The sequence below is a fragment of the Ochlerotatus camptorhynchus genome, unplaced genomic scaffold, assembly GCF_037179485.1.
Source record: "Ochlerotatus camptorhynchus isolate MF236.1 unplaced genomic scaffold, CSIRO-AGI_Acam_v1.1 ptg000021l, whole genome shotgun sequence".
In the NCBI taxonomy this organism is placed as follows: domain Eukaryota; kingdom Metazoa; phylum Arthropoda; class Insecta; order Diptera; family Culicidae; genus Ochlerotatus; species Ochlerotatus camptorhynchus.
In genome coordinates this window covers 1,711,268-1,728,395 of record NW_027040513.1, presented here as the reverse complement: position 1 = coordinate 1,728,395, position 17,128 = coordinate 1,711,268, and the positions used below count along the sequence as shown (strand labels likewise).

General features: G+C 46.9%; 3 protein-coding genes across 3 annotated transcripts in view; 2 read left to right on the top strand and 1 right to left on the bottom strand.

Annotated features, from left to right (window-relative positions):
• The window catches only part of LOC135703833 (potassium voltage-gated channel subfamily KQT member 1-like), a 745,326-nt gene that overhangs the window by 711,427 nt on the left and 16,771 nt on the right, over nucleotides 1-17,128 (bottom strand). The gene's annotated exons all lie outside the window — the stretch shown is intronic.
• LOC135703425 (uncharacterized) lies at nucleotides 821-2,580 on the top strand. The gene is made up of 2 exons (XM_065224659.1): nucleotides 821-1,028; nucleotides 1,538-2,580. The coding sequence occupies exons 1-2, from the start codon at nucleotides 821-823 to the stop codon at nucleotides 2,578-2,580; spliced, it is 1,251 nt and encodes a 416-aa protein (XP_065080731.1).
• Nucleotides 8,735-12,214, top strand: LOC135703421 (uncharacterized). The gene has a single exon (XM_065224645.1). It carries the CDS (start codon nucleotides 8,735-8,737, stop codon nucleotides 12,212-12,214), a length of 3,480 nt encoding a protein of 1,159 aa, XP_065080717.1.

Here is a 17,128-nt window from a genome sequence, read left to right as displayed (position 1 = left end):
AAAATTGGTGCCGTGACCAGGATAGTCGACACCGTCCCGGATCCAGCATCCGTCGAAGCACGTGGGACGATCCACTGGGCGTTGCCATCTTGCTCTCGCCATATCACTGGTAGTGATTTAATCCATTCAAGGCTCGAATAATCGGGCATCAGGTAACGACCTGTCCGATAGGTTTCCAGGGTCTCGCAGGTGCCCTTTAGATTTCTTTTTCTTTCCTTCGCATGTTTTTCTGCCGGTGTGTCGATTGCTGCCAAGCCGTTTGGAGCACATCTATAACCAAATTCTCGTCATTGTGGGGACATTCCGTCCGGCTATACGAATACCGCCATCACGTTTTCGGCCATCTAGCGCCATTGTGGAAGGATAGAAGCTGCTATCCAAGCGACACTGCTCCGCCATTGTATCCAGGCAATCCTTGAACAATCGGCGCATTGTTTCAACGGTTTAGTGACGCCATTCCTGCCCGTTCCTGCTTCTGATTATTTGCAAGCAACAGTGATCATCCAGCAACACAGTATTCTGGATTCTTCGAGCGGCATCGAAGCTTCTCGACAGCCAGCTACGCCACTTTCCGGTGGTTTTCCTGGATTTTTGCCGCCTTCTTACATCATCGCTTGCCATCAAGTTCGGCCAGCACGGGCCGCGTGTATACGAGTTCCAGTTTGCGGATTTATTGAAATTCAAGGCACATACTTGCCTTGGAACTGGTGAGTACCATTCCAAGTGACCATCTCTTTTTGTCCGGTCTATCGTGGTCTTTTTTGTTTGACAGACCCTTCGCCATCTACGGAGCATCGAGTGCCGTGTTACCCATTCCAAGATGGCGCTGCAGCTGGATAAGGCGACTCTGCTATCCCGGAGGGCAACGATGATCACCGCGCTGGGTCGGGCAGAGGCGTTCGTGAACTCCTTCGACGAGCAACGCGATCGGATGCAGGTGCCCATTCGCCTCGAGTACCTGAACAACATGTGGGCCACATTGGAGGAGGTGCAGGGGCAGCTAGAGGACATCGAAGACGGCGATGAAGGTAGGCAAGTGAATGCTAATGTCCGTGCCGAGTTTGAGCCTCGGCTCTTTAGAATAAAAGCCGACTTGATCTCCAAACTTCCTGTTGTCACTCAGCAAGCTCGCATCCCTGAATCCTCTTCGCACAATTCCGCTCTCTCTGGGTTGAAGCTTCCTACAATTTCGCTTCCTGAATTCGACGGGGACTATATGAAGTGGCTAGGGTTCCATGACACATTCTTGGCTTTGATCCACTCTAACGCCGAGGTTCCAGCGATTCAGAAATTCCATTACCTGAGGGCAGCTTTGAAGGGTGAAGCGGCACAGCTGATTGAATCTATCGCGATCAGTTCTGCAAATTACAATCTGGCATGGCAAACGTTGGTTGACAGGTACGCCAACGACTACCTGTTAAAAAAGCGACATCTGCAGGCTCTTTTTGAGGTTCAATCGGCGAAGAAGGAAACTGCTGCGTCATTGCACACGCTGGTGGACGAATTCCAGCGCCATACGAAGATTTGTGTCAACTAGGTGAACCAACGGATTCCTGGAGCAGCATCCTGGAGCATCTTCTGTGTACGAAGCTTCCCAACGATACGCTCAAGGCTTGGGAAGATCACGCGTCAACCACCAACGAGCCAAACTACAACTGTCTGATCGAGTTTCTTCAGCGTCGTATGCGAGTTTTGGAATCCATCTTGGTGAACCATCATCAGCTTGCATCCACTTCGAATGAGTCCACTTATGCTTCCAGGAAGCCATCGCATTTTCGCCTCTCATCTTGTGCTTCCACTTCTACTTCTGGTAGCAAATGTCCGGCTTGCAACCAGGAACATCCGTTGATGAAATGTGAGAAATTCAACCAACTTTCCCAGTCCGAACGACAGCAACTCATTTCAAACAAACGTTTGTGCCACAACTGCCTGAAGGGTGGCCACATTGCTCGAAATTGTCCTTCGAACTACAACTGCAGGCACTGCAACAAGCGTCACCACACCATGCTGCATTCCGGCGAGAATTCAAGGCCAGCAAGCGAGTCATCTTCCGTTCGTACTTCTATGCCGACTCAAGCCATTCAGTCTAGCGCTTCTTCTGTGCCCGAGCCAGCCTCCCAATCCACCGTTGCAGCAGCTGAAAGTATTTCCCGGGTCGTTGTCAGTGCTTCTGCTCCACAGCCTCGAGAAGACGTTTTCCTTTTGACGGTGTTGGTGAAGGTCGTTGATGCGTACGGTCAAGATCACATTGCTCGCGCTTTGCTCGACAGCGCTTCTCAGCCGAATTTAATTACTGATCGCTTGGCACGCAGGTTGCATTTGAAGAGGAGTTCTGTGAACGTGATCATCCAGGGGGCTGGTAATCTTTCGAAGAAGGTGCGAGAATCAATCTTCGCTCGAATCAAGTCGAGGAACGATGCTTTCGAATGTGGCGTTGAGTTCCTACTAATGGACACGGTAACAGCAGATCTTCCCACACAGGACATTCCCGTCAATGACTGGCAGATTCCTCAAAATTTAGCGCTAGCCGATCCCATGTTCAACAAGAGCCAACAGATACACTCCATCGACGAGCGTTGACCGTACCGGACGTGCATTGTTTTCTCTCCGTCGTTCTTGAGCTGTGTTTTTTCCCGTTTCGGGTTTTTTTACGCCATCGCGCAAGTGTGCAAGTGATAGTGCTAGTTGATAATACCACAAGCAGCCAGCAACGCTCTTCGTGGAATCGAGCTTCCCCAGCCGTCCCTGACGGTAGCATTTTTTTTTTCCAATCGTGCCAAACCGAACTGTCAACAACGATCAGCACCACCGGATAGCAGCGTAGATCGTCTTCACCATCATAACGTTGTACCGGATAAGTAGCAAATATATTGTATTGCCCTTTGTTCTCGTTCTATTCTTCTTCCTTTACTCCCTTTCCCCGCAAATAGTTTTTTTTGATTCGCTTTCTCCTTCCCTGTGTGTTCTGTGTACCCTAGTGTGTGTAGTTTTTTTTTTAAATCTATTGCGGTGGTAGTTGCCCCGCAATGGATAGTAGTAGTGATGGCGAGGGGACTTCCCTTTCTGCCGTTCCCACTGACGATGAGCAGTCCGATGTGGAAATGAAATCCCGTATGACAAAAAAGAATACCGGAACCATCCCAAAGGTTAAGCCTTCACCGTCCCCACCTTCTCCCCTCTCACCACCCACACCGTCTCCCTCTACCCCACCTAACCCGTCACCCCCAACACCGACTAAGCCGTCTCCGCCAACACCGCCTATCCCTGTAAAACTAACGCAAGCTGCCCCCCGCCACAAGGCATACCCAGACGCCTCGAAAGGTCCATGGGTTGTTTTCTTCCGGCCCAAGCAAAAAGCTCTAAATGTTAACCGGATCGAAAAGGATCTTTTCAATCGTTTCTCGTCCGTGACCGACGTTTTGAAGGTGCGGCCAGACAAACTGCGCGTCACTGTTGGTAGTCGTAAGCAGGCAAACGAGATTGTTGCCTGCGAGCTCTTTACGTTAGAGTATCGTGTTTATATCCCATGTCACGACGTCGAAATCGATGGAGTGGTCACCGAGTCGAGTATGACCAGCGACGACTTCCTGAAGAGGGGGGTTGGTGTCTTCAAGAACCCCACCCTTCCTGAAGTAAAAATTCTCGACTGCATTCAAATGCAGTCAGCGTTCCTGGATGGGACGAAAAAAACCTACTTGCTATCAGACTCGTTTCGGGTGACCTTCTCCGGATCGGCACTGCCAGATTACGTCAGGATTGGAAGGGTTCGACTTCCTGTGCGGTTGTTTGTACCGAGGGTGATGAACTGCACAAAGTGTAAACAATTAGGCCACACCGCTGCCTTCTGCGGCAACAAGCCACGCTGCGATCTGTGCGGCGAGAAGCATGCGGAGGGTGCTTGTAGTACTCCTCCCAAATGTGTTTATTGTTTGGCATCTCCACATCCTCTCGCAGATTGCCCTAAGTACAAGCAACAGGGGGAAAAACTTAAACGGTCCCTGAAGGCACGCTCTCAGCGTTCCTTTGCAGAGATCTTGAAGGCTTTTAATCCTCTTCCCAGAATCACTCCGGAAAAAAATGACAACAACCCTTTCAACCTTCTCCCAGTTGATGAGGACGACACTGATGCCGGGGGCAATGACGGAAGTCATTTTGTTTTCCAAGGTCCTTCTAGGAAGCGAGCCAGGAATGGTTTGCAGAAAACTAAAAACACCACTAGCACTGACTCCCAAGCCCCCTTGGATAAATCAAGAGGCCGTGGAAATGTCCCGAAACCCGTTCCACCGGGTTTCAAGCCTGTCGATTACGAAAAAGCATTTCCACAGCTTCCGGGAACATCTAAAACCCCAGATATCCCAGTTTCACAGCCAGAACAGCGTAACGCCATGTTCACGTTTTCTGGAATAGTGGACAGCATTCTCGATTTGCTTAACATCTCTGACCCTCTAAGGAACATCATTGATATGATGCTTCCAATCGTGAAACCTCTTCTGAAGCAACTAGCTTCCAAGTGGCCCCTCCTTGCTTCGATCGTATCCTTCGATGGATAATTTTCCAAAAAACGATACGTTATCTCTCCTACAATGGAATTGTAGAAGCATTTTTCCGAAGCTAGACGTGTTCAAATTCTTGCTAAGCAACCTGAATTGTGATGCTTTTGCTCTCTGCGAAACATGGCTTTCTCCAGACATCGATCTTTCTCTTCACAGCTTTAACATTATCCGTCTCGATCGTGTAGACTCCTATGGGGGTGTGCTCTTGGGGATCGACAAACGTCACTCTTTTTACAGAATTGTCCTTCCTGCAATGTCGGGTGTTGAAATTGTCGCATGCCAGGTGAATATTCGAGGTAAAAGCCTCAGTATTGCCTCGCTATACATCCCTCCGAGAACGGCTGTTTCTCATCGAACTTTATCGGACATCTGCTCAGTGTTACCTGAGCCGCGTTTGATCTTAGGGGATTTTAATTCCCACGGTACAGGCTGGGGAGAGCTGTACGATGACAATCGCTCAACCATCATCTATGACCTATGCGACAATTTTAACATGACTATTTTAAACACCGGAGAAGTAACACGAATAGCCAAACCTCCAGCAAAAGAGAGCAGATTAGATTTGTCACTTTGTTCGAACTCACTATCATTGGATTGCATGTGGGAGGTAATCCAAGACCCCTATGGTAGTGATCATTTGCCCATCAAAATCTCGATCTCTAATGGCTCATCTTCGCAACATCCAATCAACATCGCATACGATCTCACGAGAAACATCGATTGGGAAAAATACGCGAACGCGGTCCGTGGCGGCTCAGAATCGGTCGACGTTCTCTCTCCGTTGGATGAGTACTCCTTCCTATCGCGGCTCATAGTGGATTGCGCGCTTCAAGCTCAAACGAAGCCAGTTCCTGGTGCTTCCATTCGTAAACGTCCTCCCACTGTGTGGTGGGACAAGGAATGCACCAACGCGAATAATGATAAGTCAGCTGCGTTTAAACAACTTCGTAAGCACGGTTCCTACGAATACTTTGAGCGGTACACGGCACTGGAGGAAAAATTTAAGAGCTTGATCAAGGCCAAAAAACGCGGCTACTGGCGTCGGTTCGTCGAAGGGTTAACGCGAGAAACTTCCATGAAAACGCTCTGGAATGTCGGCAGGAGAATGCGTAACGCGCCATCGTCGGTCAATGAGGACAAGGAGTACTCTAACAGATGGATTTTTGATTTTGCGCGCAAAGTTTGCCCTGATTCGGTTCCGGTTCGAAACAACACTCGCGATACGTCGGTGGAAAAGAATAACATGGACTCCCCGTTCTCGATGCTTGAATTCTCAATTGCTCTTCTTTCATGCAACAACTCGGCTCCAGGAATGGATCGAATCAAGTTCAACTTGCTCAAAAACCTCCCAGACGTCACTAAGAGGCGCTTGTTGAACTTGTTCAATCAATTCCTGGAGCAAAACGTTGTTCCGGACGATTGGAGACAAGTGAGAGTTATAGCCATTCAGAAACCCGGTAAACCCGCGTCGGATCATAACTCGTACCGTCCCATCGCGATGCTGTCGTGCATTCGGAAATTGTTGGAGAAAATGATTCTTTTTCGTTTGGACAAGTGGGTCGAGGCGAATAGCTTACTCTCAGATACGCAATTTGGATTTCGAAGGGGCAAAGGAACGAATGACTGCCTTGCGTTGCTTTCAACTGAAATCCAATTAGCCTACGCTGAAAAACAGCAGATGGGTTCAGTTTTCTTGGACATTAAAGGTGCTTTTGATTCTGTTTGTATCGACATCCTTTCGGACAAACTCCATACCAGTGGGCTTTCACCAATTATCAATAATTTCTTGTACAATTTATTGTCCAAGAAACAAATGAGCTTCTCTCATGGCAACTCGGCAATTTCACGAATTAGCTACATGGGGCTCCCTCAGGGCTCATGTCTGAGTCCCCTTCTGTACAACTTCTATGTTAAAGACATTGACGATTGTCTTGCCGAAAATTGCACGCTAAGGCAGCTTGCAGATGACGGCGTGATCTCCGTTGTTGGGCCAAAAGCACCGGACCTGCAAGGACCATTGCAAGATACCTTGGACAATTTGTCTACATGGGCAATGAATCTGGGTATCGAATTCTCTCCGGAGAAAACTGAGATGGTTGTTTTTTCTAGGAAGCTTTATCCAGCACAGTTGCAGCTTCAACTTATGGGTAAAACAATCACTCACAGCATGTCTTTCAAGTATTTAGGTGTCTGGTTCGATTCCAAATGCACTTGGGGAAAACACGTTGCGTATCTGAGTCAGAGGTGCCAACAAAGAATCAATTTTCTTCGTTGTATTACCGGCACTTCGTGGGGAGCCCATCCGGAAGATCTGATAAGACTTTACAAAACCACCATTCTATCGGTTTTGGAGTATGGTAGCTTTTGCTTCCAATCGGTGGCGAACACCCACATCTTGAAGCTGCAACGGATTCAATATCGTTGTATACGAATCGCACTAGGTTGTATGCATTCGACGCATACAATGAGTCTGGAAGTACTTGCGGGCGTACTTCCCTTACCAGATCGGTTCGCGGAATTGTCGTTTCGGTTCCTTATCCGCTGTGAAGTCATGAACCCGTTGGTGATCGAGAATTTTGAGAAGCTGCTTGAACGAAATCCGCAAACACGATTCATGAGGTTGTACTACGAGTACATGACTCTGGAAATTAGCCCCTCCCCGTTCAATACCAATGAAGTATCCTACGATTTCAGTTGTTATTCCGTAAGATTCGATTTCTCAATGAGGGAGGAAATTCAAGGAATACCAGAGCCTCATCGCCCCCTGATTGTACCATCCATCTTCGCGAACAAATACCGCCACGTCAATGCCGAGAAGAGATTTTTCACTGATGGGTCCACAATAAATACGTCCACTGGTTTTGGTGTATACAATGATCTCCATAGTGCCTCATATCAGCTTAAAAAACCATGTTCGGTATACGTTGCAGAACAAGCAGCTATATTGTATGCGTTAGAGCAGATCTCCTCACGTCCCCCTGATCACTACTTCATTTTTTCGGATAGTCTAAGTTCTCTGGAGGCTATGCGTTCTATAAGGCCGATGAAGCACTCGACGTATTTCCTGAACGAAATACGATCGTCACTGAGTGCTTTATCAAACAGCTCACATATCATCACCTTAGTATGGGTCCCTTCTCATTGCTCTATCCCGGGCAATGAGAAAGCAGACTCGCTGGCTAAGGTGGGCGCTATGGAAGGCGATATTTACGAGCGACAAATCGCCTACAATGAATTTTTCACAATTGCTCGTCAGCAAGTCCTCATCAACTGGCAACAAAAGTGGAATGATGGTGAACTGGGAAGATGGTTACATTCGATCCTCCCACAGGTGTCGATCAAACCCTGGTTCAAGAGATTGGACGTGGATCGCGATTTTATCCGGGTAATGTCCAGGCTCATGTCCAATCACTACTCGTTAAACGCACACCTCTACCGCATAGGGCTTGTAGATAGCAGTTTGTGTGCCTGTGGAAACGGCTATCACGACATTGAGCATGTTGTCTGGTCTTGCACCTCACATCATGTGGCGAGATCCGAACTAACTGAATCCCTCAGGGCCCGAGGGAAACAACCTTATACACCAATTAGAGACGTTCTGGCTTGCCGTGATCTCGATGTTATGAGATTAATTTACGTATTTTTAAAAAGTGCTGATTTGTGTATTTAGTAGTGTTTTGTGTTTTAATTCTTTCATTCTTTCATCACTATCCCAACCCAAGTCCCCTCTTGTTTCATTTCAGCTGTGCTTTCAATGCTTCGATATCCACAGCACATGCCCGCCAATACAGTGCAGTGACACTCATCCGTCGAATGAAGCAGAAAGAAAATTTACCAATATCCCTTTCCCTTTGCCCCTCCCCTTTCCTCTAAATAAATGTATTTATTAATCTCGAGTAAACCGCGAGTATTCGGCCCCCATTCTACTAACATTAGTTGTAAAAAAAAAATTATAAAAAAATATATTTAAATTAATTTGGCTCCGCAAAGCTACCGCATTTGAGCCTTTACAAATAAATGGATTATAAAAAAAAAAAAAAAAGAGCCAACAGATTGACATGGTTCTAGGCGCTAAGCATTTTCACTCCTTCTTCCCAAGCACTTCTCGTCTTCAGTTGGCCGAAAATCTTCCTATGCTGGTGGACAGCGTATTTGGTTGGGTCGTCACGGGATCAGCAAGCATGGTTCACCCAGCTCAACAGCAAGCTTCCAATCCTAGCATCGTCGCAGTTTCCATGCTGACACTCGAAGAGAGCATCGAAAGGTTCTGGAAGACCGAGGAACTGACCGTCAGCAATAACTACTCAATCGAAGAGCGCCATTGTGAAGATTACTATCAGTCCACCACGTCTCGAGATACGACAGGCCGATACATCGTTCGTCTGCCGCGGAAGCCCGATTTTGATGCCATGCTAGGGGAATCCAGGACCAGTGCTCTTCAACGTTTCGAACAACTTGAACGGCGTCTCGATCGGGATCAGAAATTGAAGGAGGAATACCACAACTTCATGAAGGAGTACCTCTCCCTCGGCCACATGCGTCTGGCCGAAACGGACGACGGAATTCACTCCAACACTTACTATCTACCCCACCACCCCGTGATGAAGGAGGAAAGTACGACCACCAAAGTGAGAGTCGTATTCGATGGTTCGGCTCGTACTTCTACCGGCTTCTCTCTCAATGAAGCTCTCTGTGTGGGTCCGGTGGTTCAAGATGACCTTCTCGCTATTATCCTTCGGTTTTTGACATACCCCGTGGCTCTCGTCAGCGATGCAGCGAAAATGTACAGACAGGTACTGCTGCACCCAGATGACTGTCCTCTGCAATGCATATTTTTCCGGTTCTCCAAAGATAGCCCCGTTCAAACTTACATGCTGTTAACCGTGACCTATGGACTAGCACCATCCTCCTTTCTCGCGACGCGTACTCTCCAGCAGATTGCGACGGATGAAGGCGATGCATATCCGTTAGCTGGTCCATCAATACGCAAGAACTTTTATGTGGACGACTTCATCGGAGGAGCAAATTCTATTGAAGAAGCTGTTCAGCTTCGGGGGGAGCTTTCGGAATTGCTTGAAAAAGGTGGGTTCGTTTTAAGAAAGTGGACGTCGAACCGCCTAGAAGTTCTACAAGGACTCGAGAACGACCAGATTGGAACTCAATCGAGTTTGCATTTCAGCCCAAACGAGTCCATAAAGGCGCTAGGAATTCGCTGGGAGCCAGAGTCCGATCAACTGCGGTTTGATTCCCAAATACAGCAACGTGAAGATCAACCCACGAAGCGGTCCATCCTCTCCGACATCGCTAGGCTATTCGACCCGCTCGGACAAATTGCACCTGTCGTTGTCACTGCAAAGATTCTGATGCAAGAATTGTGGTCTCTCTCGTGCGGCTGGGATGATCCCGTACCGCATGCCATTCAACTGAAATGGGACAACTTCCGGCGTGAGCTACCGAAGATCGCAACTTACCGAATCGACCGTTATGCATTCTTGCCGGAGGCTAGAGTGGAGCTACATACCTTCGCCGATGCTTCAACAGCTGCATATGGAGCATGCACGTACGTCCGCTGTGAAAACGCCCTGGGAGTGGTGAAGATTCGACTATTGGCTTCGAAAAGTAAGGTGGCACCGCTAAAAAGACTGACCATCGCCCGACTTGAGCTATGTGCTTGCGTCTTGGCTGCGCATCTGTATAATCGCATCAAAGAATCCATCAACATCCACGTGTCAGCATCGTATTTCTGGTCAGATTCTTCAGTCTGCATATACTGGCTTCGCGCACCTCCTAGTTCGTGGAAGACATTCGTGGCGAACAGGGTATCGGAGATACAACACTACACTCATGGTGGCAGGTGGAACCACATATCTGGCTCAGAGAACCCTGCAGATCTCGTCTCACGTGGGATGTCAGTTGAGGAATTTGTGAAGAATGAGGCGTGGAAGCATGGTCCATCCTGGTTGGCGCACCCGCAGCAGTCCTGGCCGATTTCGAATCCGTCTACCGTCGCAGAAGAAATTCTGGAAGGAAAAAACGTCGTTGTGTCCGTCCAAACGACGCCCAGCATCAACCCATGGTTCCTTCGGTGGTCGTCATACAATCGCTTGCTCCATACAATCGGATACTGCCTGCGTTTTGCTGCTAAAACTCGATCAAAGACCAGAACCCAGCCACTTGCAACCCCTCCAGAGAACGAACTCAGCCGGCAGTCGCTTACCGTCAAGGAACTTGCCAATGCCAATGCCCTTCTAGTCCGCTTTGCCCAGCAGGATGCCTTTCGTGAAGAAACCAGGGAGCTTCAGCGAGGAAATCCAGTTCCAAAAAGCTCACCAGTGCGTCGTCTATTCCCGTTCATAGACCCAGAGAGAATCTTGCGAGTTGGAGGTCGGCTTAATCTTTCTCAGCTTCCCTACCAATCAAAACACCCTGCCCTCCTCCCAAAGAACCATCCGTTTACTCGGCTAATCGGCGAGCACTACCATCGGAAACTTGTCCACGGCGGCGGGCGTCTCCTTTTGTCCACGATTCGCGAAGAGTACTGGCCCCTGAATGGTCGTCATTTGGTCAAAGGCATCGTACGAAACTGCTTCCGTTGCTCCCGGCAGCATCCGATACCCGAACAGCAGCAAATTGGTCAGCTACCTGCTTCGAGGATCATTCCAAGTCGTCCGTTCTCCAACACAGGCGTGGATTATGCTGGTCCGTTGTACATAAAGCCTATTCACAAGCGCGCCGCGCCCGCAAAAGCTTACCTGTGCGTATTTGTATGCTTCGTGACAAAGGCCGTTCATTTGGAATTGGTTGGGGACCTTTCCACCCAAGGATTTCTAGCGGCTTTGCGACGGTTCACCTCAAGGCGGGGAGTCCCAACCCACCTATATTCCGATAATGGGAAAAATTTCGAAGGAGCAAAGCGCGAACTGGCCGAGCTATTCGTCAGATTTAAGAGCAACAACGAGCAGAGCATAATCGCTTCAGCTTGCTCCGAGCAAGGGATAATGTGGCACTTGACTCCTCCCAAGGCACCACACTTCGGTGGCCTATGGGAAGCAGCGGTCAAGACTGCCAAGCGGCATTTATTTCGTCAATTAGGAAGTACACGTCTCACTTTCGAAGCTTACTACACAATCCTACATCAAATCGAAGCCGTGATGAACTCTCGTCCTCTGCTCCCGATGTCCGACGATCCAAACGATCTTGCTGCACTGACGCCGGCACATTTCCTCATCGGATCGTCTCTTCAAGCCCTGCCCGACCCAGACCTCCAGCACACATCGGTGGGCACCCTCGATTACCTCCAAAAGCTCCAGCAACACATCCAGAAATTTTGGAGTCACTGGCGGTCGGAGTACCTGCAGGAGTTACTGAAGGACACCAAGCTTGCTGCACGAAACGACGATATTCAACCCGGACGAATGGTCATCTTAATCGATGAAATGTTACCGACGACCCGTTGGCCACTTGCCCGCATTACGGAGGTGCACCCTGGAAGCGATAAATTAAATCGAGTTGTTAGCCTACGAACTGCGAAGGGCATCATCAAGAGGCCAATCACCAAAATTTGTCTGCTGCCGCATTCAGAACCGATTCCCGAAGAAGAACGACGCGATGATCCCACCGCTGATCCGCATACCAGCTCATCAGGAGGAATTCTCACCTAGAAATATAAGAAAAACCAAATAGTTAGGAGAAAATTACTTACCTGTAGATTATGTTAATCATTCGTTTTGTTTTTGTTTGCATTGACGTTTCTTTGTTGATAGGTAATCAAGGCGGCGGGTATGTTGGTTCTGGCCACACAGAACGCGATTTCCTTCCCCCCGCGATCAGCTGGTGGTAGCAGACGACAAATTAGACTAGTTTTTCTAGCCGTTCTGGCAACCGCGGTTGCACAGCTGATTGTTTGTGAGCCAAAAACGAATTTTGTAACCGAACCGACGATTAGATTAAGTTGAACACCCGAGCAGTGAAGTTAAATAAAGTGAAAATTGTAAAGTGTGAAAGTTATTCTCAAATAAAGTTTGTTCCTACTTGCCGCTTACTGTGAGTTAGTTAGTTAGGAAAGGAAGAAAGTGAAGTGAGAAAAACTTACTGCAAATCTGCTGTGCTGCTTCCTGCCGGTGTCATCTGTTGTCAGTGGTGGCTGTTTTTCCGTTGCTGCCCACCACCAAGTTCACACGTAAAACACAACGTAGGACTACAATTTCGTGGTAAGCGCCAACACTGCCTTTGGCGCGACTGTGTTGGTGCTTAAGTACCGAAGTGCCTACCTCCAAGAAAGCCGCCTTGGTCTAACGTTACTCTCCCCAACCTGAAACGAGTGCGAGCTAGAGCTCTCCACGCTCTCACACATCGACGATGTACCCTTACCAAACGAAATTTTTCAATTACCAGCAATGATTATCGCCACTACAACAAGCTTCTGTACAAGAGGTATGTAATTCGTACTCAACATAATCATTACTGCGATTCTGGACCGAAGAAATGACTGGTTTGACGGCGAATGCAAACTGCAACACCGCACAAGATCGAATGTCAGCGCGGAACTGACAAAACTCAGTCAAAGCGTCACCAGGAAGACCGAGATCGCGAGGCGATGGAAAATCTGTACCGCGGTACAGAAACGACACTCGGAAGTTCTACGAGAAGCTAAATAGCCTAAAAAAATCTCAAATTCGCATACGACACAATCGATCGAGATCAGCTATGGCAGATTATGCACGACTACGGATTTCCGGATAAACTGACGCGATTGGTCAAGGCGACGATGGATCGAGTGATGTGCGTTGTTCGAGTATCGGGGACACTCTCGAGTCCCTTTGAATCTCGAAGGGAGTTACGGCAAGGTGATGGACTTTCGTGTCTGCTATTCAACAGTGCGTTAGAAGGTGTGATCAGATGAGCTGGGATAGACACGAGTGGCACGATCTTTAGGAAGTCCATTCATGGCATGGAACTTTCAGACGATGGCGGAAACGTAGATCATACTGAAGGCTGAAGCTAGGTGGATTGGACTTGCCGCAAATGCATCGAAGACGAAATACATGAGAGGAAGAGGTTCTAGAGAAGACAATGTTAGCCTCCCACCCCGAGTTCAGATTGACGGTGACGAAATCGAGGTGGTCGATGAGTTCGTGTATTTGGGCTCACTGGTGACCGCCGAAAATGGTACCAGCAGAGAAATTCTAAGACGCATTATGGCAGAGAATCGTGCCAACTTTGGATGCCGGAGGACGCTCCGGTCGAATAAAATTCGCCGCCGCACGAAGTTGACTGTCTACAAGACGCTGATTAGACCGGTGGTCCTCTATGGCCACGAGACCTGGACTATGCTCGTGAAGGACCCACGCGCCCTTGGTGTTTTCGAACGGAAGGTGTTGAGTACCATCTACGGTGGAGTACAGATGGATGACGGAAGGTGGAGGAGGCGAATGAACCACGAATTGCACCAGCTGCTAGGAGAACCATCCATCGTCCACATTGCGAAAATTGAGCGACTACGGTGGGCTGGGCACGTCGAAAGAATTCCACTCGCATATTTTCTTGGAATTACCTTAAAATTTTTTGCACCTCTTGCGGCAGTACAACCCAAAAAGCGCAATTTATAATTGACCGTTAAATGCATGTTCGATGAAAAATATGCATATATGGCACTATAGTGCCGTATGGTGAGCAAATTTTAAACAAAGTTGTCCATTATTAAATAGATCTTAACTAGAAATCTTCAGAGAAAGAGCTGGGTGGAGAAAACAAAATACAATTCGCTAGCAGGTAAGTTACAATAAGAGTCAGAGTCCATGTTACAATAAGAGACACGCAAAGAGTGAAGCCAGAAGTACCAATCGAACTATTAAGTGGGGTTACCAGGACGCTGATCACATCCTTTGGTCTTGTGCGGAGTATCGTGGAGTCAGATCACATTTTTATGATTCCCTTCGGGCTCGAGGTAGACAACCTAATGTTCCAGTTCCGGATATTTTGGCTAGACGCAATCTGGAGTTTATGAAACTCATATATGTTTACTTTAAGGATATTAACCTTAGATTGTAAGTTTGATTAACCTTGTGTTTAGTTTGTATTTTGTACGTGTGGGGTTTTTTTTTCAATGTTTGTTTTCAAGATGAATAGAAATAATTTCATGCTTTAGGATTAATTAAATAGTTGTATCGTAAACCACATTTCAAACCTCCTTCTTCCCTTTTCCCATCCAAGAAATTGTAAATCTCCACTAACCTCGAGACAACCGCGTCCAGTTCCTTTAACTTTAAATTTAAGACAGTAATAATGTATAACGCAAAGGATAACTCGGCTCTGTAAAGTTTATTCGATTGAGCCTGTACAAATAAAGTAATTATAAAAAAAAATTAAGTGGCGTACCATAAGAGCATAGTAAATATACATTACACAGGTGGACAACAAGTATTGCGTTCATTGCAATACTTGTATTTTAGTAACTTTTAATTAAAAACGTTTAGCTTTAACTAGTGCATTTATTGATCAATTATAACAAGCACCAGTTTGAAATTAGATTAGATCCTATCTTCTCTTTCCGGCAGCCTTACCATACCTTGCCAGCATGTAGCGTTTCACATGACTATGCAATTCGATTCGATGTATGTGCAAAATAATAAATGAGTTCATCACAATATTTTGCGCATTTATTGGCATCGTTAATTAACCAGCGCATATCAATTAATCAATAAAGTTAAGATACTATTTTTGATTCCAAAAACTAGCTAAATTTGAAAAGCACTCCGAAAATATAGTTGGTTGCATTTCTTTCCGATTACAATACTCTATAATTGGTTCAATCCCAGTCGGTGCCGCCGGGATTCTCTGAGGCATAAAATCTCTGATCACGCCTTTCTTCGGAAGGGAAGTAAACCCGTTGGTCCCCGGTCTATGAGTTGATGGGTCGATAGATAGGGTCCAGGTGTGAGAGCTGCCTCCCTGGCGTCGGTCGCATTGGTACTCAGTATGGAAAACAAGATCGATGGAAAACAAATCAAGGGAAATAAAAGAATAAGGGGCTGTCCATAAACTACGTAGACAGTTTAGCGGGGGGGGGGTTGACAATTATCCACAGCCCATACAAATTTTATTTTTTATTTGTATGGACAATTGTCTACGCATGAAGAGGGGGGGGGGTCAATAATCCCAAAAAAAACTGTCTACGTAGTTTATGAATAGGCCCTAAGAATTTCAAATGGGAATATTAGATTGGTGCAAATTTTGACAGCTTTAAAAATTCTCTCTGCTCATCTCACTATCTGAGGATTTCTAGTCTTATAAATCTGAACAACTTTGCCAAAGACAGCAACCTTCTATGTGGTCGAGGTATCATGTCAAGCAAGTTATTATAAATCAAACTGCACCTTAGCGCCACCAGGTGCGTGCATTATGAACTGTACGGTTATCGGTTTGAACAACAGAAGACCACAACCTTCTATTGAGTCAAGATGTCAAGTTTTAGAGCAAAGAATTAAAAGTCAAATGGCACTCTAGCGCCACCAGATTTGGAAATCCTCAACTGAATTGTCCACAATTCCTTGAATATTTAATATAGAATTGAATATTCGTTTTTTGTTAGTCATGTTACCCAACCCAAATGTCCTATTTTAATAAATAATACCGGCAAAGAAAAAAAAATCGGAGAGACCCTTCATTGATTTAATTCGTGATAATGGTTTAAGGGATTGTTATTTGGAGTAAAGTTGTAGGATCCCTTGCTCTAGCCATCCTGAGGAATTATCTTACACTGGATTATTACCAAACTTATTAAATGAATTCTTAAATGCAATTTGAAGTCCATTGTCAATGGTTGTAAGGGGGGATCCTGCTAGGATTCTCAAAATTCCGGCTTATGCGCCAGATGAAGAAGTCGTTCGGATGTCTAGCGACGTACGGTGGATATCGGCGGGAGCCGTTCGAACCGTGCTGAACTAGACTGTTTTCGGTGAGTGACGTTGACGGGGTGGTTTCGTACGGAGGGCCTCCGATTTTTGTGTACGTGAGTCGGGCTGGTCACGCTGGCATTGGGAGACTTTCCCCTTTGTGGACTTTACCACGATTCAGGCAGTCACTTTTTGCGCATGACGCTGGTGGGCCGAGTTTTCCTTCCGATGACAAACGCTCTCCGAATGCCCTATAAAGGGTGATACGGTCAAAATTTGGTCAAGAGAAAACGCGTGTAAATCGGTGAAATCGTTTATTTAAAAAATCAAATTAAATTTCATTTTCAAGTTCAATTAGTATAAAATTCAGGAAAAATATTCAGTTAGGCTTCCGCTTTTCCAAATCCGAATTGCCGGGCCTTACGCTTGACCCCTGCCATTAGATTTTGTACAGCCACCTTGTCCACCTTCTTCGCCGCAGAAAGCCAGTTTGCCTTGAACTGCTGCTCGCCCTTAGCAGTTTTTTTGGTCTTCTTTAGGTTCCGCTTGACAATAGCCCAGTATTTCTCAATTGGGCGGAGCTCTGGCGTGTTGGGAGGGTTCTTGTCCTTGGGAACCACCTGCACGTTGTTGGCGGCGTACCACTCCATGGCCTTTTTGCCGTAATGGCAAGATGCCAAA